Source organism: Candoia aspera, chromosome 6 (genome assembly GCF_035149785.1).
Source record: "Candoia aspera isolate rCanAsp1 chromosome 6, rCanAsp1.hap2, whole genome shotgun sequence".
In the NCBI taxonomy this organism is placed as follows: Eukaryota; Metazoa; Chordata; class Lepidosauria; order Squamata; family Boidae; genus Candoia; species Candoia aspera.
This window is the reverse complement of record NC_086158.1, coordinates 70663585-70685754: the sequence shown is the minus strand read 5'-3', so window position 1 is coordinate 70685754 and position 22170 is coordinate 70663585. Positions and strand designations below refer to the sequence as shown.

Genomic DNA, 22170 nt, shown 5'->3' with positions numbered 1-22170 from the left:
ATAGTAAAAAAAAAAATCTTCTGATGTTCTCCTCTATGCATCTAGTTCTGAAATGAATGAATTATACCAGTTGGATTTCTTGTTATTTCTCGTTATTTCTCTTTCACGGGGATCATGTTTTTCAAACTGTTTTCAGCGTTAGCATGGGAGAGTTGAAAGGTTAAAGTCATCATAGAATTTTCCACATTCTGCATATGGGGAAAAATCTCTTCCAGTGTGAAAAGCAGGAGTATGGAATCAGATTTTGTGACACCTCAGCTCTGAAGCCCCATTCAGCATGACCGACAACACAGGATGTGGGGAGTTACATACCAATATCTGTAGGATGCAAGTTTCCTTGCTATGCAGTCTATACATAAGAGCTTTTATAACAGAATATTTTTTTCTAGCAACTTGACTGCTCATACATAATCCATAGGAGGATGCAGTTGAAATTAAGCTTCTGTTGCGCTTTAAACTAAGAAATAAGACTAAAATTCTTATTTTGTCATAGGTATAGGCTTAATTCAAATATAATGGGTAAATCTTCCTTTTTAAAATAACTTACCATTTTTGGTTTTCAACCAATTTGGTTCTCCATGATGTGTGAATATGAGGAACTGATTTGTTGAAACTCAAGTGTTTAAGATTAAGTAATGGATCCTGAATTATTTGTAGATTTATTAAGTAGATCCTGAATTATTTGCTAACTGAAATGAAATAAACTAGAACCTCCAGAATCAGAGTTAAAATTGCTGGGAGCAATAAACATGAAAGCCTTTTCCCATGGGCAACAACATAGAGAAGTAAGTATCCAGCTTTAGCTGTGCTGTGGCACCTGTGCATAATAAGAAAACATAGAGCTGGATAAGCAAACCTGTACTTAGAAAGAATAGTCTGTGTCTACCACTAAGAACTTTATACGGTTTTTATCTTTTTTATGATGCTAGTGCATTGATAGTTGTTTTCTTCTCCTTATGTCTATATTTAGGCTACGATTCAGTTATTAAGACAAGAAGGTGTCCAGCTAAATGATTATCCTGTCCTCCCTATAGATGCAAATGCACACACTATAGGAAGTTCCCAACATTCAACACAAACTGGAAAAGAATCACAATGGAAAACATACAGGTTGTTTTGAAGTACTGATGCCTGCTTTGGTTTTTTAATGCTTTCAGAGAACTAATCCCTTAAAATTAACACCAGTTTTATATATAATTGGTATTCTGAATTCTATGTATCTGCATTTGCCTTTTAAAGTTTGCTATGTTTTGGTATAGACTAAAATCTGAAATACAGAATATGAATTGCAATGGTAATGTGCCTGAACTGAAATATCTGCATAGGTTTGTTCCCCCTCTTATTTTTCAGAATCAATTTTAGCAACAATACATTTTTTTAATCTAGATATTTAGTAGTTTTCACATTTCCCCAATTGGTGAAATGAAAGACAGGAAAGCACTGTAATTGTCCAATTAAATCTAATTTTCCAGTAGGTTTCTCATACTTGTGAAGCTTATGTTCTGCAAATCGTTCCTTTCCAAATTGAATTTAATGAGTAGGAAGACAAAACTCATATGACTAGGCTTTTCTTCCTAGCAGAGCCACAAAACGTATCGGGGATTCTCCCTCCTTACATCCAAACCAAAGTCCAGAATAAGAAGTTCTCCTAACAGTCCAGAATAAGAGGCACAGAGCAAGCCTGAGCTTCTTATTCATGCTTAATAAGCAGTGATCAAGGGATCCTGATTTGGGTATAAGATTAAACAATCCACCTATGCAGGTTCCTTGGTTTGTTTAGCTGCTCCCATTAGCAGGAGCCAAACAGATGCAATCAAATATAAGACTAGCCAAACAGTTCATTGTTTTAAGTTTTCTAGTTAATTTACATGTTCTTGCTGGTAGAAGGAGCAGTCTTACATTCTGTGACACTATTCTTGCTCAATCCCAATAAGCCAGAATTCAAAGTTACCGCCGCTTCAATTAAATAATTAATCAACTAAACATCTACCACTTGCAGAGTATGCAATATAACAACAGTCAAAATATCCACAGTACAGTTTAAAAAACAAACGATACTCTAAAACCCTCAACTAAGACAAAAAAGAACAAACAAAAGCAAAATATAAAATATAAAAGACAGCTCAATGCTTAAAATAAGAGAATGTCCTCTGAAATAGTTTTAATTTGGTAGTTTCCTAAAAGACTGCAGGGAAGGGAATGAGTCTGATCTATGCTAAGATCTCATTCCAGAGCAAGCAGCATTTAGCTGCCACCCCCCCAACACACACACTCTCTCTCTCCACCCTGGAAGTATGGGATTACAAGCAGCTGCTCCCTACAAGATCTAGTGAGTTGGTGCAGTGGTATGTGGGAATGACTTTGAGGGATGAGGGGAAGAGATGCTGCCTAGGGGATGATCAGGGAGAGGAGACCAGGCTGCATAATGGGCAAAGAAACTTAAAAGGGATCCACCCTAATTTATCAGGTTGTTAAAAGCAGGAGATTTGTATTTTCAGACATGCAAGTTTCTGTTAATGTAGCCTTTCGATAAAGTAGGATTAGCTCATCTGGTTGTGTTTCTTGTTGGGTTTACCTGAGAGGGCTGACAGTTGGGTTGATTCTGGTTGGAGCAGGCAGTTCTGCTAGTATCTTTGTGCCAATCCACATAGAGTTTTATAGGTCAGCACCAGCTGCTTAAGTTGTACCCAGATATTTTCCTGACCAGACATAAAATGGATTGTTTTCCTTTTCTTTTTGGCAATTTCATAATTCATATTGCTGTGTGTTAAGCAACTGGATAAACCACCTGTCTCAATATGCTATGGAAAACTTTCTACGAGCTGTCAAAATTGGAGAGGAGTTAAATGAAGCCTGGATTGTACATAACACTGTGGTGTATGTGTTAAATCACAATAAACATCTGATTATTTCAAAAAGGCAAAGAGAACTTGTTGAGTCACTTCAAATTCTTTTCAATGCTGTTAAGAATATTGGAAATTTTGGGTAAGTTCTATAAGAGCTTAGTTGGATGTTTGATCTTTTTAAGGTTCATAACAAGAAAACCCTTAAAGGCCTTTTAATCTAATAGAACATTAACTTTTAGTTCCAAGTCCTCTGTATGGTTTTGGATATATAAACATGACATTAACAGGTCAATCTTTTTGTAACTAAGGCAAGCCTTTACAGTATAGTTCTCCATTTTGAAATAATGCCATTTGTTATGATTGCTGGCTGATGATACACTGGGTTTTTCTGCACAATGTAGATCTGTAGTTGCTCAGACGTCTCATGCTATATTTTATGTTGTCTGATTGATTATGATTCAAATAATTTTAATACATAAATTTGCATAAATATTTTTAGAGTACTTTTTTCCCTTTTTATTATCTTGTTATAAATCTCGATACATTCTATTGTTTCAGTGCAGTGATGTTTATATAATATGATTAAAGATATTAACATTCAATTATTTAGATAGCTAAGAGTATTGAGAAGAGAGAAGAGAAAGAAAACTATTCTTACTAGTTACAATTTAGGGTGTCAATATTACAAACACATCAAAGTATTTGTTGTGTCATAGAGGTTTCAATCTTAAACTGATTACTTAATATTAAAATTTCCATTGTATTGTTATTACGTGGTTCCAAAAGAAGAGCATATATGTAGCTCTGGGTTGAACTGTGGAGTCCTTGGTGCTTCTGAGCTTGGTTGTTTGCTTACAGACGTTGCGTTACCCAACTGGGTAACATCATTAGTGCTTGCTACTAATGATGTTACCAGGCACTGGTGATGTTACTCAGTTGGGTAATGAAATGTCTGCAAGCAAACAACCAAGCTCAGAGAACACCAAGGACTCCATTGTTTGTATGTATGTATCTGTATGTATGTATATACACACAGACACTGTTAATGAAAGGAAAAAATTGATAAACGAGCAAGTTTAACAAGAACTAAATTCAAAAAAAGAAAAAGAAGGAAAATTTAAAAAAGGACTATTGGATTCCTGACTCCCCCTTTTTATACATCTGCTGATTTGCCATATTTATAGACATTTAGGCCCCCTTAGAAGCCAAGGGAATGTATGTTTCTTGCAATATAATATCTGGTTATAATTTTTCTAGCTTGTTACAGATTTGTCCCTCTTTAATTTTCAATCTGAATCTGTTTACATTCCAGCTCATTACTTTAAGTGCCATGCCTCCATGTAGACAAAATATTTTTTTTTCATTTTTTACATCACATGTTGTAGTAGTCGTAACAAACAGCAGATATATAAAGAGAAAACATTTAAATAATGAATATAGTCAACGTGCATATTAGCAAATTGTAATATTTTTCATTTATGTTTTCTGGAATTATGCTTAATAGAAATTATGCTTAATAGTCTGTGGTTTCAGTTCAATTTCTAATTTTTTAAAATGTATGTATTTATTTCCAATACTTTTGAATTTTTTTGCATGACTAGTGGTCAAATGTTCCTTCTTTGTTACGGCATTTCCAACATTTCTTGTTATATGCTTTATATATCCTAGCAATCACAGAGGGAGTTACATACCATCTGTAGAACATTTTATATCAATTTTCCCTTAAATTGTAGCTTGGGGTAAATTTTATTGATTTTTTTTTTCCACTGGTCCACTGTCATTACTTCTCTCAAATTTTCAATCCATTTTACCATTTTAATTTGTATGTGTCATATTTCAACAAGAATTTATAAATACATCCTAGACCACATGGGTTCTTGGCAGTTCTATCATTGTTTTTCATTTTTGTGTTGCACTCTGTTCCTTCTAATCATCAACAGCATCAGAAGTAAAACACTTAATGCTCTGCATTTTGTTCAGTCCCAAAGATGTGGATTTAGGTTACTATCAAAGGTTTTTCTTTGGACACATGTTGAGAACTAGGGCTCTGATAGTTCCACCTATTTCTTCCCAGTTTTGTTTACACAGAATAGACTAGTTCTTGATACAGGACTTCAAACAATCACTTTAATGTGTTCTATTAGACATCACACGGGAAGGTCAATTTGGTTCCCCATTCTTTCTTCAGAGCATCTGCTTCAGAGCGGTTGTTGGGAGAGTTCTTTGCAATGTCTACTTCAGTGTTTCTGGAGCGATATTTTTTCCTAGAAGGTGTGTTAAATGAACTCTTCAACAGCGTACAATTTGAAGAGTTCTTCGCTTGCCTGATTTATTCTCAGTCTGGATATGTTTGCAGCATTATCAGTGAAAAAACTGCATGATAGTAATTTTGAATTCTTTTGTCAATTTGTTAAAAAGGTTTATTGCTGTCTCTTATAAATATTTATTAGTGTGTGCTGTTTCTGATACAGTGTTTTGGTAAAAAAGATGCTCCCTTCTTCTCTTGATACACAAGTATATATGATAGAATCATTGTTCATATTGGTCCATCCTTCAAGACTGGATATAATAATTTTCCTCTCTAAATTATTTGCTCAATTCTTAGTTTCTTCCATATATACTTTATCCAACAATTTCTCTGCAATATCTGCTCTTTTGGGTGGGCTGTATTCTTGTCACAGTGACAACCGTGTTGATGAAGTGTTCTGAACCATACAGAAAGAACAGTTTTTGTTGAAATAATAAGCTGAACAATGTTCTCATCAATTGCTTCTTGCTGTACTTTATTATTTTGTATTTGAAAATCGTCTATACTTATTTCTGCATGACGGAGTTTCTTTTTTCCTATTGTAGCTATGGGTAATATACTCGGTCTGTCGGGCATACCTAGTGAGGCTGGAACACTATCATATAACTGAAAATATAAACACTAATTATGGAATGGAAGTCTGTATTAATACTGTACACAGTATTAAGAGACTTGTATTTTGAGGATGGATCTACCTAAACAAAATAAATCAATGCTGTCAGCATATCTGCTGCTTGTTTAGTGTTACTGAGAGCATGTCTTAATAATTTGGAACTAATTAATGTTATAATGTTTGTTATAATGCTAACTTTGAACATTTTTTTTTGGTTCAGGAATACTACTGTTGTGGTAACATTATGTAATGCTCTGGCAAGAGGGCTGATACTTCCTTGGATTCCAAAAATGAGTTCCAAACCTGATGAAAAGAAAGTTACTGAGGAAGGACCCACCAAACGTAAAAAGACTGCCTTAAAAGCATATGATAAATCAGCCACTGCTCTAATTACACCTGTGGATCCAGCTGGAATCCATGATATTAAAGCAGCTGTAGAGGTATATATATATATATATATATATATATTATCATAGTGGTGGTCTATATAAGAATAAGCTATACATGACTGGGCACCTTCTTAAATCTGTGTTGGTGGAAGGAAGGTGTATGGTTGACTGCCAGTTCATTAGAGGCTACAATGTTAATGTGCATTCTTTCCTTCATGGAATGAGTAAGCATTTTTGTTGGAAGCAGGGGAAAGGGCCAAATGAGGAAGATATTTCTTACAAATATAAGAGTTGTATAAGTGATTTGGGTTTGATGCTTCTCAGCTGCTAACTTTTGCAATGTTTGTAATTGTTTTTATTATATTTTAATTCTGTTCACTGCCCAAAGTCACTTGTTGAGATGGGCAGCCAAACTGGATATGTATTTATGTACTGTATGTATATGTATCCCAAAACTGGATAAATGCATAAATAAATGAATAATTGTTGCTACTTATTGGCAAAATCCAACAATACTTGTCCGTTTGATGGAACAGCTTTATGTCCATTTGATGGAGCAGATGCCCCCTTCTCCACCTCGTGCTCCTCTAAATTTGTTAATGTGCCTCTGCATTAGTTTTTTGAATTGACATTTGTAGAATCATTTCTTTTAGGTCTGTGAATTTGCTATGCGTTTGCCTAATGGAAGTGCACCTGATGAGCCAGCGCCTATTGCTATGCGTCAACAAGTTATTGCAACTTGGGTAAAGGCTAAACAATTACTTCAGCATCAGATTGGGAGGTTATATGGATCTGAGGATGAGGTATCAATTCTTTCTACTATAGCATAGAAGGGCAGCCTTTTGATGGCTGACAGTCGCATAAAGATGGTAGATGATGGTGATGCACAGTAGACAGAAGCAGTATTTATTTTCTTTCTAATCCTTACTTACCTAGTTTTCTTTCTTTCTTAGTTGGGTTGCAGGGAGGTTCTTTGTATTGTAAATGATCTTAAGCCTAATTTAAGGACATACTCTGTGTTTTTGGATTTCCCATTTCAGAATGGAAGGAAACCATGTCATCTATTTTTGATAATTAAGGGGATTGCATGCTGCTTGAGGGCATCAAATTGCTCATCCTTGTAATACAAGGAAGAACCTGTTTAAAAAACAGAACTCCAGTTGGGGTATTTTATTTTATAGATAGATAGTAGATCTTGGGCTTGGCTCTAATCTCTCACATATATGCCCTGCTAAATATGGACCTCAGTGAACTTGAGGATTCCAACCAGGTTTATCTCAACTTTTTCCCAATATGATCTCCATAAAATCAATTATCTTACTTTTGGGGAAATATAGCATGCCTTAAACCCTGCTTGATCTTAACACATCGCCCAAATTACCAAGAAAGCAAAATAAATACACTCTGGCCCATCTAACAAGGCACTATTATATTAGTGCCATGCTCCCTGTGACTCAGATGAAAAAATTATTTTTAAAAAAGCACAAAAAGATTGCCCATCCCTATTACAGAAGAACTGTTTTTCAGAATCTGAAGCCTAGTTCTTACAACGGGCAAATGTATTTATAAATCTTCATTTGGATAGTATCATTTCAAATTGCAATGGAGTTGCATGATAGATTGTTCTATGAAGCATGTTATAGAAGCTAGGTTGACCCTGGCTTCTGTCATTAACCTGCAGACTTCTATAAAACTGTGAAGTATATATCTGTACCTATTTAATATGATGCCTTGTGATCTGTGGAATCAATGTTTCTTTCTGTTCAGAATAATGATGACGGGTCAAGTCCCATGACAAAAGTTTTTATTGGCTTGGAAATGTATTCATGCAATGGCTTGGGCCTCATGGACTTTTCACTTCCCAATTTGTCTCAGGTGTGTATATTCTTCTGCTCCTTCCTCCTCCTCCTTCTGTAGTAATAGTAGTAGCAATAGTAACTTTTTATTGATTAGTTAGAAGACCACATCAAACTCAAAACACGGTGTCACATCCAAAACAATCATTATTCTTCTGCATATTTACTATGCCTACTAACAGAATGCACTTAACTGACATCCATGTTAAATACACGAAGCAGGATTCAACTTCAGTTTATCAGACTGCTACTTCACTGACTTTATACAGTAGTTCACGTTAGCCAGACTTTCTTGGAATTCAAAGAGTGGGGGTGGAAGGGTAAGGAAGAAAAATAGATCTGGGTGAAAAGACAATATGGTTGGGCCATAAGGATTCTAATGAAATGCCTATCATGATTTCAGTGCTTGAATGTTGGTATCATCAGAACCTTGGTCTGATTGTAGACATACTCTCATACAGGTGAGGTAGCAGAAAAGGGATGTTGTCCCTTCCTTCTTTCTTTTCTATAAAAGGATTAACAACAATCCTGTTTCCATGACTCAAATAATCAAGAATGTGCCTTTACATTTTATCAATATTTTGAACCTCTTCAAAAAACATACAGAGGCTTTTCTCTTTTTTTAAACTGAAAATGTTTCCCCCTTTTAAAAACTCTAATAAAATCCAAAGGGGTATATTCCAAGTACTTACTTGGCCCCGTGTCTTCATTTTATATTTTGGTTTATTATAATTATACCCCGCATCTATATGGAATTGCCAGATATCCACAATGCAGATTTCCAAGCCAGCCACACTTAGTTTATCAATATCAACTCTTTTCCCAAGCCATTTTTTACAAAAAGGTAGAAGTCATTATTAAACATTTTAGACTGGATGTGCTAAATGTTAATGTCATCAATTCATGAATATATTTTTATCCACTTACTTGTAGTTGGTAAAAATGGCTCTAGAGTGCAGTTGGTCAGACTCACTTGTACAGCTTCAGACATTGACCAGACTTGCGCATTATGCACATAATCTCCATGACCATGAACTGGTGATAGCTTGCTCTCAGAAGATTTTGGAATTAGATGATAAAGTGCTATTTAACACAGATGCAAAGAAAAAGGGAATGTAAGTAGAACAGTGACTTATAAACACTGATTTATTAAAAAAAACTTGCATAATTCTTGTTTAGAGGGAGATACAGGTGTAAAAAGGCTGATCTTTTAGCCACAGGCTTCCACCCACCCCTCAAAAAATCTTCATGGTGATCCCTGTTTCATTTTTAACTATAATTGAATAATGGGTCCCTACTGACATTAAGAATTGGATTAAGGTTGTTAGGCTGCAAGGAATCATGACCAGAATTTGAAGCTGGTATAGGAGCTTGAGTAAGTATGGAATCTGGTTAGCCTTCTCTATCATGTTTGTGATGATATTGTCATGAGTAAGGATGGCGAGCAGGGGGCTCTCACCCAGACTGTCAAGCGCATGCGTAGCACTGAGGAACTGTTCAGCCATTCAAAGAGACACAGATCGGGACCGCCTTAACCTTTGGGGTTTATATGGCGGGGTTTTCCCACGCTTTCTCAGTTTGTTAGGATTCTTGTTAAGTACTACTAATAAATATTAGAGACCAAGTCCTCGCCTCAGTGTGTTTCCTGGTAATCAGGACAGATATGTCCTTTAACCCAAGATCTCACTGGGAGGAGTGGGGCCATTTTTCATATGATTTGAGGGGAGGGGGGAAAGGAAACAATCTGCATAACAGAATCTTTGCTTTATTCCTTGTCTTAAAAATCCTCCTTCCCAAAAGAAGCAAAAATTGTGATGTTCAAATCCACCACTTTGCCACCATATTTACTGTAAGTGATGTGATTTCAGGCTTCTTTGGGAGCTCTAGATGGGGTGCTGGATGGCCAAATGGCCCTCCTAGTTGCCTATCTTAGCCCTAACCAGAGGTAAGGAAGGAAGAATGATTTTACTGTGGTGATGGAGTCAGATGTAGAAAGTAATTATGACGTCTTACATCCCAGTACCAGCATCTTATCATTAGTTTGAATCTGCCTCATTATAGGTGCAGCAGTTCATAGTGAACATTTTTTTCTCGAATCTCTGTAGTGTTATTTTGATATTTTGCTTTAGAATATTGTTTTGTGTGAAATACTTTAGAACTTTCAATTATATTTCCAAGTGGAAAGCACCTCCAATTCTTTATAACTTTTAAAATCCACTTTTAATCCAAGAGGGTTTTTAATTCTGTTTTTAACTTTAATACATTATGAATCTTTGCATTAAAATGACAGTAGTTGGAGAGGAAAACTGTTTTCAGACTTTTCTTTAGAAAGGAATTAAATAGAGCAATACTGACCTCTAATGGACATGATTATTATACCATTATCCTGATGTAATGTTAAAAGCAGATTTTTGCGGGTTTTGCATGCTGTATAGTTGTGTAACTTTGCACCGGCAATTTCTTAAAATGAAAGCCAGACTCAGATTAAAAGTCTGAGTTGGAAGGGACCATATAGGCCATGAAGTCCAACTTTCTGCTCAATGCAGGAATCCATTAAACCATTCCTGACAGCTGGCCATCCAGCCCCTGAAAACTTTCATCAAGAGGTGGCAGACTTTTCCATTGCTTAATCTGCTGTTTTCAACTTCAGCCTATTGGTTCTTGTCCTATTTTCTGTTTGTTTCAACAGAGAACAGCTGCACATGTGACAGCTTTTAAATATCTCCTCTCAGTCTTCCGCAAGCTAACAATGCTTATCTTCTTTAACTGTTCCTCGTAGGCTTTAGTTTCCAGATCCCCTCTCATCCCTTAGTTGTCCTCTAAGCATGCTGCAGCTTCTCCACACCCCTTTTATGGTGCAGTGCCCAGACCTAGACACTCTATTGTGTGTAATCTAGACAGTGAAGAATACAATGCAACTATTGCCTCCTGTGATAAGTATACAGTGCTTCTGTCAATGCAGATCATGGAGAATTCTGTGTGCATTCTCTGTGCTTGTAACCTTCATTGGTGAGTTATAAAGAACAAGTAAGGCTTACCTCCAGTCCTATTACCTTCTCCTTTAGCATGGAGGCAAGTTTACATCTGTAATTAATTACAATTTAGTACAATAATACAGTAGATGAATCATGTAGCAAGCCATCTGTCAACCGTTCAAGGTTGACCAGGTCATAAAACAAACTCAACAGAATGACTAGAACTCTGCTTTATTGAAAGAGGCTATTGCAACAGAATCTTGCAAGCCTGACTGCAGTTTCCCTTCCCTCCCTCTTACACCCAGGTAGTCAAGGAGGGGCCAGTCTGAGTCTCTTTCTAGTGCTTGTCCTGTTTCCCAGGCTCAAAGCATGTTTTTGCACATGCTATTCTAACCATCTCTGATAGTTTCTCCAAGGTCATCTCCATGGCTGTCCACACCATCCCACTACATGAATGGGCTGGTATGAGATAAGTTTTCACATCTTGGCTTGTTCAAAAGCTACTTTTTAAACAAACAACAGTTGCATATATTTGGATGCAACATGGAGTGTCTGTGCAGTGACCTCACTGTGGGGTGGCATTGGCCATACCTTACCTTGCTTTGCTGCAGACACCCCTCAGGTACACAATCTGGAAGTCTTTTACATCTCCAGTTGCAACTACACCAAGGACACTTTTCACCAGCTGCAGCTAGTGCACTCATTCCTTAAAGATAACAACCTCAAACAGTGATGCATCATTTGATAACTTCCAGACTGGATTACTGTATATACCCAGGGCTACCATTGCACATAGTTCAGATATTTCTTTTAGTTCAAAAGCTGGTGGCTAAATTGATCATGGGGATATTCAGAAAGACCATATTGTGTCTGATCCTAAATACTTGTGCTGCCTGCCCATGTAAATGACTGGTTATCACATTTAAAGCATTAAAATAGCTCACTGCATAATCACCACATTTCATTAAGATTGACTGGAGAGTTCCACCTTGTGGTGCTACTAGCTTGTCTGGTAGCAGCCTGGGTCCAATGCTTCTAAGTTGTTGCCTCTATATTATGGAACATGTTTCCTGTAAGGATCAGGGATCTATCTTCTTTAGAGGCCTTCAAAAGAACCTTAAAAACCCATTACCTGATTTTTAATTATATTACTAGTTTATAACAGTTTTAAAAGTATTTTATGTTGATTTTAATCTTTGTTTGTTTTAACAGGGTAAAATAATTTAAATGTTAATGTAAACTGCTCTGAGCCATTTAAGAAGGCAATATCAAGATGGAATAAATATCAGTAATAATGATACTCATTTAGTCACTTGTTTTCAACTTCAGTAGTTCATCTGTACTAAGAATTAGACAAAACAATACATGTGACGGCATTAGCTGATAAAATGAGAAGTAGGTTTTACTTCTCATAAATAGAAAACAGATATGTGCATGTTTTGTTTCATTATTTTATGAATTAAAGATACGGTATGGGAAGCATCGGCTATAATATCAATAATATGATACACTCCCCCCACCCCCAAAAAATGGGAGAACAGAAAGTTTAGATTGTATGTTTCTCAATTCCTGCATAGGGAAAGGACTACTCTATTCTGGCAGGTATCTTGAAAAATGAGTTATTAATCTCTAAGTTTGCTTTTGACTTCTTTATGTAGAAATGATTATAGTGTCAGACAAGAAATGCTAAGTATTACTACGTGTACTCAAGGGAAGAGTATAATGGAAAATCTGGCTGGCAAAAAACATTTACGGGTTACAGCATCAAAATCCTTTGTTGAAAGTGCAAGGTATGTTGTGATTTTTGGAACATCATGATTTATTTTGATGAAATCTGAATATTACCCCAGCAAATGTATAAATCCCAGACAAAAAGTAAACTGTATAGAAAGGCACTGAAATGAATCATCAGCACAGTATTTCTCAACCTCAGCAACTTTAAGATGTGTGGACTTCAACTCCCAGAAATCCCCCATCCAGCAGTCTGTTTCAGAATTTCATCAATATTGAATGACATGGGTATTGTCCATAAAGAATAGTGTGCCTTTCCTTGTTTAAATATTAATAATGACGTAATGTAAGCTGTATCAAACTATTTCAGGAGTAGAAACCTTTATCTTTTTTTTCCCCCTTACTTTATCTTTCTGGTACCCTCTGTCTCTGAAGCCTCAGCAGGTTGCATGAAAGATGTTATACTGATTTTTGTTTTAAATTAAAGCAAGAGCTGCATAAAATTAGGCCAAGGGCCAAATGTAGCCTTGGCACCATTTGATTCCTGTCTCTGGATATTTAATTGATTATGGAGAGCCATTTGGTTGTTTTTAAAAAAGGAGAGATCAGTAGCTTTGTGTATTAGCTCTAGGTTTCATTCTTAGATTCATAATAATAATCATAATTTCCAGATTAATTTTCAAGAAACTGAAATTTTTTGCATAGTACCTAGCTAAGAATCTGAGACCGTCCTGGATGAAATTTTGCCTATGACTTTTGATAACTTTTGATGAAGTTAAAACTTCTCACTTTTGACAAAATACAAAGTCAAAGGAAGATTAAATATTAAAAATATTTAAAATGAAATATAAAAATATATTTAGGACATATGTGTCATGGATAAAGTCATGGATAAAGTTTAATAGCTACTTGGCAAGAGGAGATAGTTAAAATATTTTTTGCATTTGCAATAGAAAATATGAAAAATAATTGGCTTAGCCAATGCAGAGTTCCTAAAATTGTACACAATGTTCCCATCTCTTCTTTTCCCCACAACAGCAACCCTGTGAGGTGGGTTGGGCTGAGACAAAGTGACCGGCTCAAAATCACCTGGTTAGCTTTCATGACTACAGGAAGACTAGAACTCTCAATATCCTGGTTTCTAGTCCAGCACCTTAACTATTGCACCAGACATTTTCATTTCAAGAAACAGACACAAACTTAATGTTTGTTGATAAGAAACATTTAGTTTCAGAAATCTTTGAAGTGCTGTTGAAATAATGCTGCAATTCAGAGTAAAATAATGATAAATGGAGTGCAAGATGTAGGTCATCCCATAAATTTTGACATATGGGAAAACATCTGGTAATGTTACTTTTTTTTTTACATTATATTTATCTAAGGGGAAACATATGAAATGAAGAGCAGATGCCATAATAAGCATAATAAACTGTAATTTATTAGCATGTAGAATCTCCTGTTGTAGAATATAAAAGAATAATGGGAACTGATTCTAATTATGAGGAACTTGATTCTTTGGGAAGAAAAGGATCACATAATATTATCAAATATTTATTAAGGTAATGAAAAGAAAGAAAGAGAATGAAAGCTTTACTATTTGTATTGACGTGTAAAACCTATAAATAATCTTGATAATTGCTATTCAACATCCAACAAATATCAAATTCTGGAGGGAACTAAGAAATGAGATGGAATTATGAATATGCTTAATAAGCATATTATTTAAAAATGAGCAAAGGAAATAAGCATAATCAGTAAGATAATTAATTAATAATTACTAACTGTTTGAACAACCGAAACATTAGAACATTAACCTTACATTTAATTCATTGGAGAATATTGGCATTAAATTATTATTTACAGGAAATATTATGTGAGTGTAGTCATAGTAAATTTTTTTTTTTATTGAGACAGTAGCAAATTATTTTAGAGGACAAAATCTCAGGAATGGTCAAATTACTAATTACCTGTTGTATGATTTATTTAGAGAATGGGGGGTGGGGAGAGAGAAACTTTTTCCATAGATTTTTTTTCATTCACACTAAAGGAATACAGCTTTTAATGGATAAACCCTTTAATTCAAGAAATTCAGTGTCTTAACCTTGAAAGATGTCCACAGGATAGTAAATTTTTCCACTTTCTTAGATATGCAGGAGAAGCGGGAAATCTTCGTCTTGCCATGGTAGCAGCTCGACACTTCTGGAATGCATGCTTACCTTTCATTGGTTCTTCAGCAGACAGGCAGAATCTCAAAGCACCCACTGAGGTCATTCTCAAGAGCATCATTAAAGCATCTGAGGCCAAAAATAAGCAGGTAAGAAATAGTGCTTTTCATAGTGGATCCATTGCTATTCCATGGCTGGCATGACTGACTTCCAACATACGAAACAGAACTGAAACCTGAAGTGGAAGAGCTGTCTACTTAAGTAGTGTAATTGTGTAAATATCTTTAGACAGCCTGAGTTGCCCAGCACAGCGGGCAATTTTGGAAAGGATTGCAGCCTCTCACATCCCACTCTTCTTGATGGTTCACTGTTTTCTGCCATTAAATAATAGATCCTACTGTCCCAAGTTTTTTCCCCCCACTTTTACTTTAGAAGTTTATTTTGCTACAATTCAAATGTCGATGACATCTCCTCCACTACAATCAGCCCCTCATTTTTTTAGGAAGCAGAAAATATATTACATCTGCATCAGTGGCATACAGTAGATTTTCAGAGCAGCAGTCCGTCAGATGGGCATTTTTATCCTGGTGAGTTTTTATCATTTCATTTTTCACCTTTGAAACACGCCTCTCTCTTGGTCTCTCTCTCTTTCTACTTATGTTTGCTGATGTTCTATCTGAATTGATTTTGTAATATGTGAAATGTGTTAATGTATTTCAAAGGTGCTGAGGAAGATTTGACTTTAAGAACATTTTTGTATGTGTTACTGTTCCAAGCACATGCTGATAAAAATGATTGGGAGACAGGCCTTAAAGTTTTAGATGAAGCTGTTCAGATTCTCCCTCGCACAAAGCACCGACTGTAAGTTATTTGGATAGTTTGCATAGTATTTCAATGAACATGCAATGCTATGGCTGTGGTTATCTTAAGTAACACAGTACCATCCAAAGTTCTGAAATGCCAGAATTAGCACAGAGAGAAATTTTCCACTCAGATGGTTGTCCTTTACCTCCAAACCACAACTTTTGATAATAAGGAACAACTGATTTTCTGCTGATCTATTCCTTCTCCAACTCTGCTTTTTTCCCTCCAGTGTTCTTATTCAGTATGTAATACACAGTCTATAAATGCCCTAATAACCCACTAGCCAAAGAGGCTCCAATATTTCTTTCTTAAGATCGTCTAATTTACCCTGTTCCTCAGGGACAGTACCTAGCATTTGAATGAAAGGGACAGCCTTTTCAAACTGAGATGCTTAGAAGAGGTGTCTTCCAGAATACTAATAATAATTGCAAGTATATGGGGAAATACAGAAGACATTCATTAGACATGTGTGGCACAAGATCATTAACAAGCTTCACCAGTTCCTAATAGTGAGTTGCAACCAGTAGTATGCTGGAGCCAGCTTGCACCAGCTTGTGAGAGCTTATTGTTAAATTTTCTGAAATCTTGTGAGCCGGTTGATAGCAGAGGACAGCCTCAATGCCTAGCGCACCAGCAGCTGTTCCACAGCTGGCAGTATGGGGTGACAGCAATGGAGCTGACAGAGCCAGATCTTAAACATTTAGCAGCACACCACTGGTCGCAACCCAGAGATTAAGCCTAGCGCTTTACATAAGCAGGCTTTGGTCTTCCTTTTATTTTCATTCAAAATACGATACTGACTTGCACTTCTACATCAAGGGACCGTTGTGGGTCCCTCCACTGCACACATCCTCTTTCTAGAATTCATCCAAACAGTTCTTATGGAGCTGAGAAGGTTTCCGTTTGAAATGATACAGTCCACATTGTTAAGAATTTTCCTTCAAGTTGGCCTTCTTCATGGCAATTAAATCAGCCAGTGGATATCCACCTATAGTACACACTCCATGACTGACTTTGTATAAGTAAAAAGTAAAAAGTAATTCTCTGTAATAATTGCTCCTTCATATCAAAGCACCATATTTCTCAATAACACTTTCTGCTTTGAGCAGATAGCTTTGTGCAAGCTGAATGTGTGCAGTGCAGTCACAGTCTATAATGGGCACACACAATCCTTCAGACACATTAACTCTTTATTTCCTTTTCACTCCAATGTCTTGGGGTAAAAATGACTTCTAGTTGCATTTCAGCAAGCATTTGTGGCTCTACACTTGCCTAAAACATTCCAGAACACACTCCAGTTCTTTCTGCTGGGTTGGTGGTCACAGCTGCATTTTTCCTCAAGGTGGATGTTACTCAGTAGTATCACTACAATCTACAAATGAGTACATTTGGAGGCAGCCTTTGTTAGCCTCTGTAGAATATTAAATTAGTTTGTATTCATCCCAGTGTTGGAATTCTGCTCTGTGTAACTCTGAATAAAACCGATATATAAAGATGCCTTACGTACTATCATGTGAAAGTTTGAATAGGAATGAATTGCATTCCATCATGGAGATAGATATGCCTGTAATTCAAATAGTGACTTCTGATTCCAACATGCTGTACTTTATTACAAAAAAGTGTAGAAGTACCACTTTGACAACTTATTAAATCATTCACAAATACTGACTAAATAAAATTCTCCTTCATAGCCCAATTTTTAAACATATGGTCATGGTGAAGGCAAGACTAGGACGTAATTATATACTGGAAATTCAGAAATTCCGTGATGAAACTGAAGACTACATGTCACATATGTGGCATCGTTTGGCATCTGTTTCCTTGGATATTGTGGGACAATTGACTTGCTACCAAAATGCAATTGAAGTTTTACAGGTTTGTATGTATCTTCTTTTTAAAAGATGCTATGAGTCTGCAGTTCTTGGTGAAGAATCAATCCCTGACAGTAATGGAAAGAATATGAGCTTTATGTGATTCCTAACCCTTGTTTTGGGTACAGTGAACTAACAGAAAGATCTTTGTCCAGAGACTGTCCTATCTTCCTTTCGAGAAGATTAATAGCCTTCTGTGATCCCACACCCAAATATCTAGGGAGCCTGAGATTGAATTAATATGGTTAGTGATTTTCAGTATTTCTTGGCCTTAAGTAGCTGTCCTGGAGACACCTTTGGAGTATCAGATGTTAGAGGCATCTGAAATGGACAGTTCAAGTGAATGTTCCAATTTCAAAATCTTGCTTTTGATATTGAACTTGTTATTCATAAATAGTTTTCCTTTCCTATAAATTCCTAGTACTATCTCTGAATTGGAAAAAAACTAGAGTGTCTTGTAGAGATATTTCAAAGTTAGGCTTATATGCCTGTGGCTACACAACTTAATCAAGGCTTTCGGTCCTGACAGATGTAGAGGACACCTCCCGCTTCCCCGGTGCGTGCGTACAGCAGCCAATAATCTAGATATGGCATATTGCAAACAGCCACAAACTCGTGCTACTTTGCAGTCACCCAGGAGCGAAGTCTCTTTCCTCTAACTCTTCTTTGTAGTGGGAGGGTTGCACATGCCAGCACCGGTTTCTTTGCCGTAGCTTTGGGACTGGGCCGGCAAGGCAAGGCAAGGCAAGGCAGCTGCCCCTCAAGAAGGGTTTAATTTAATTAATTGCATGTTGCAGGGGGTTGGATTAGATCAATTTGGTGATCCCTTCCAACTCCATAATTCTTTTGGACTCTCTGATTAGAAGTTGCAGTTTGCCTAAAAGCAATGTGGGCTTTTTGGATATTTAAATTGCTTTTTTTTCCTCTGAAAGGGAATGTGCATCAAGAACTAGTCTAAATGTGTGCTCATTGTTCTTATGTAGAAAAAGGAATCTGAATTAAAGAAAGTGGATAATATCTTAGGATTTGCAGAATGGCTATATTGCAACCAGTTTCCTCTTAGTGATGCTATTAAACACCTGGAATGGGCAATAAATATATTATTGTACCTCAGACCTCTCCGAAAAAGCCCTGAGGAAGAAGGTTTGTTTTTCTAGATATCTTCCAAATATGGCTCTAAATAAAATAATAATCACTCCTTTCTTTTTAGCATGGGGGTGGTGGTGCTGTGACATAATAGAGTTCTTCCTTTGACATTAAAAACATTTAGATTTCTTTCTGTGGCCTTCTTTAGGTGATATTTTTCCTCTTTTTAATTTAAACAAAACATTTTTTTATGGCTGCTGGGGCATAATTTCTACTTTTTAAACTAAGGAGGGGGGAGTAAAATTAATGCTTGAGACTTTGCTGGATTACCAGGAACTATTATTCAACTATGGCTGGAGGGTTGCAAATTATATAAAATATGTCCGCTATATACAACGTATCAACAATGTTTATATTGTTCTATAAAACATTTTCAACAATATTGACTGATTCTTCATATTTTTCTTTATAGAATTAAGAAGCCAATTTTGCATTGAAGAATTAAGAAGCATAAAACAGTTAGAAGCTTTATTTAGAGCGTATACAATAATGGCAGCCATTTCTGGCCATGATTCAACTTCTTATGAGCAGCACTGTTTGATGGCATATACTTTTGTGATGCGCATGTGGCAGGTGAGATAAGAAAAAGGTGGCTAGAAGGCTGCTAAATGCATTGTGCAAGTCTATTAGGTTTTTTTTAATGAACAATGGCTTGAATTGAAAGCACTCACCTCAATCACATTGATCTTCTGAAAAGAATTATTGTAGCTTTTAGTGAAGATAAGTTATATGCAAGTGATTTCTTGACATACTTGGATGTCAAGCCTGTTCCAAAAACTTGTTCAAAACAAATTCCCTTTTTTACTGAACTGTAGAATCTGTAATGCTATTAGTCCGAACAGAAATGTATCTCGTTTTCTGCTGTGTGCTGATATTGTGAACTCATAATAATGTTAACAGCATTTAATTGGAAACAAAATTACTCTACTTCTCTGATATTTTTATAAGTACAATTAGGTTTGCCACATCAAAACTATTTACACTGAATCAGACAAGCATGTTATGGTTAAGGCAACCAATGGCAATGAAGCTTTAAGGATCTCAGTCTGAGCACATTTTCTAGAAAAAATGTAACCTGGATTGAAACCTGTCAAAATGAGTAAATTGGAGCACAGTCATAATGATGTGGGTTAGCAGGAAAGCGGTGGATCGCTTGTTACCTTCCAAGCCTGTTGGCTCAACCCAGCCAAGGTAGGAAGGTACCATAGTTTGCCCAGGCTTTTTAGCCAGGGAGAATTTATTTTTTTGGCTCCTCTGTCCACAGAAACTAATGTTCCCCTGCCATTTCTAGGAAATGAATTTTTTAAAAAGTTGCCCCTTAGAAGTATTAAAATTTAGGGACACAAAGTAGATCACACTGTACTCATTGGCTCAACTAAGTTTTTGAAAAAGAAGCTTGCAAAGATCCTTCTACTTCTCTGTGAATTTTCTTAAGCTAGCTTCTATTACGATACAAGCCATTAACTTTTATGTATATAAACTTGCTGACTTGTACAGAAAGTAAAGGCAATCTGTAAATCTGTAAAAAGGGCTTTATTCTTAGTAGCATGATGTGTTTTATTTCTATAAAATTAATAACTCATCAGTTGACATAAACTATTAAAAATTATACTTCTTAGATTTTTTTCCTCCCAAAAGCAAATGTAATTATTTTTTTCAGATGTCATTCACATCAGCAGGATTGATTTTAAAGGCACAGGCCAAAGTTTCACCAACCCAAGCAACAACTCCAAAATCAAAAGGCAAAAAAGATGCAAAGCAGGTAATGCACCTCTTCCTCAAAAGTTTACCTTCTCTTCATATCCAAACATTTCCTCCCATCCTAAGAGTTTGTGGGGAGAATAAAGGGGGGGAAACAAACAATTACACATATGCTATAATGTCATCATGCAAATGACATAACTGACATGCTGGTGTCAGATATGACACAGTTACATAATTGTGTTGTTACTCTGATGACATCATGAAGCATGTGGCCTGTTACAAATGCTGCCAGTTTCCATAAATTTTATTTTATTCAGTAAGGGTTCTGTTAATGCTTCTAATCCATGGGTAGAGAACCTCTGGATTTCCGGATTTGTTGGTCTACCAGCATGTATTAACATCAGCTAGCATAAGTGGTGGTCAGGATCATAGGGATGATAATTTAATAATATCTAGAGAGATGAAACTTTCACATCTCTGTTACTACCTTTCTATCTGAGAACATATTAGCAGTGAAATGAATACTTTTTACTTGGAAATAGATTTATACCTCACATAAATGCTGCCACAATCTTTAAATTATCAAAACTTGGATAATTTAATTTATTTATTTTCTATCCCGCCTTTATTATTTTTATAAATAACTCAAGGCAGCAAACATACCTAATACTCCTTCCTCCTCCTGTTTTCCCCACAACAACAATCCTGTGAGGTGAATTGGGCTGAGAGAGAGTGACTGGCCCAAGGTCACCCAGCTGGCTTTCATGCCTAAGGCAGGACTAGAACTCACAGTCTCCTAGTTTCTAGCCCATTGCCTTAACCACTAGACCAAACTGGTTCTCTGATAAGCTCAGTCATTACAAATTGTGTAGCAATGATCATTTGTAAGACAAGGTGAGATGGATACATTCACAAAATCTTATTTATGTAGCGACTCAATCTGTCTAAAATTAATCAAACTGATGAGCAATTCATTGTTTTCTACTTCCTGCTGATTTTAAACATCCCTTAATTTGTGATGCATGTAACAATTGTGGATCTTTCCTTCGTCATTATAATTAGGTTGAGGGATAAAAAGTTCTCCTGAATGTTCCCAAATTTGGAATGTCTATGTACAGAAGAAACACGACTGTGAAGAAAGTCATTTTCACATAGCTATAGTATTATATTCAGGGTTTTTTTTCTTTATTTCTGCTTGGAAACCCAGGACTAAGCCCATGAGAAAAGAGTTGAGACTTATTTTTAAGAAAAAACATTATTAGGACTGAGTATATTATTACAGAAATATCTATCACTATTTCTTTTTTTCTAAAGCCTGATCCTACTCAGAGTTCACCTACAAGCCCTCCTAAAAAAGATAAAGAAAAATCCGCAAAAGATGTAAAAAAGGTATATTTCCTTTAGTGCAGTATTTTGATTTCATTTATGTTAACGAAAAATAAACTTTCCTGAAAATAAGAGTCTAATTTTCAGGTACAGTCAGTCATTAAAGAGAAGGCTAAGAAGAAAGGGCCAATTGATGTCTTGCCTGGAAATGTGGAGGAATGGGCTAGCTATGAGTGCCCTGATGAAATGAGAGAAGTCTTTAAACAGGATTCAAGCGGCTGTGCTGTGAACAGGGAAACCATTTTAGCACCTGTGAGTAACACTTTGAATAGGACTTATGGGGCTTTCTCTGAAGTATATTATATGAGGAATAGTT

The 22170-nt window shown here is 36.1% G+C and overlaps 1 protein-coding gene across 1 annotated transcript in view; it reads left to right on the top strand.

Moving 5' to 3' along the window:
• The window catches only part of CFAP46 (cilia and flagella associated protein 46), a 95809-nt gene that overhangs the window by 23824 nt on the left and 49815 nt on the right, over positions 1–22170 (top strand). The window contains exons 17-32 of the mRNA XM_063306572.1: positions 971–1110; positions 2773–2985; positions 5988–6207; positions 6810–6959; positions 7924–8031; positions 8946–9127; positions 12646–12777; positions 14864–15032; positions 15386–15470; positions 15606–15744; positions 17439–17622; positions 18602–18761; positions 19177–19337; positions 20425–20526; positions 21783–21857; positions 21942–22106. Coding sequence (XP_063162642.1) covers positions 971–1110; positions 2773–2985; positions 5988–6207; positions 6810–6959; positions 7924–8031; positions 8946–9127; positions 12646–12777; positions 14864–15032; positions 15386–15470; positions 15606–15744; positions 17439–17622; positions 18602–18761; positions 19177–19337; positions 20425–20526; positions 21783–21857; positions 21942–22106 — 2385 coding nt within the window. The remainder of the gene's footprint in view (positions 1–970; positions 1111–2772; positions 2986–5987; positions 6208–6809; positions 6960–7923; positions 8032–8945; positions 9128–12645; positions 12778–14863; positions 15033–15385; positions 15471–15605; positions 15745–17438; positions 17623–18601; positions 18762–19176; positions 19338–20424; positions 20527–21782; positions 21858–21941; positions 22107–22170) is intronic.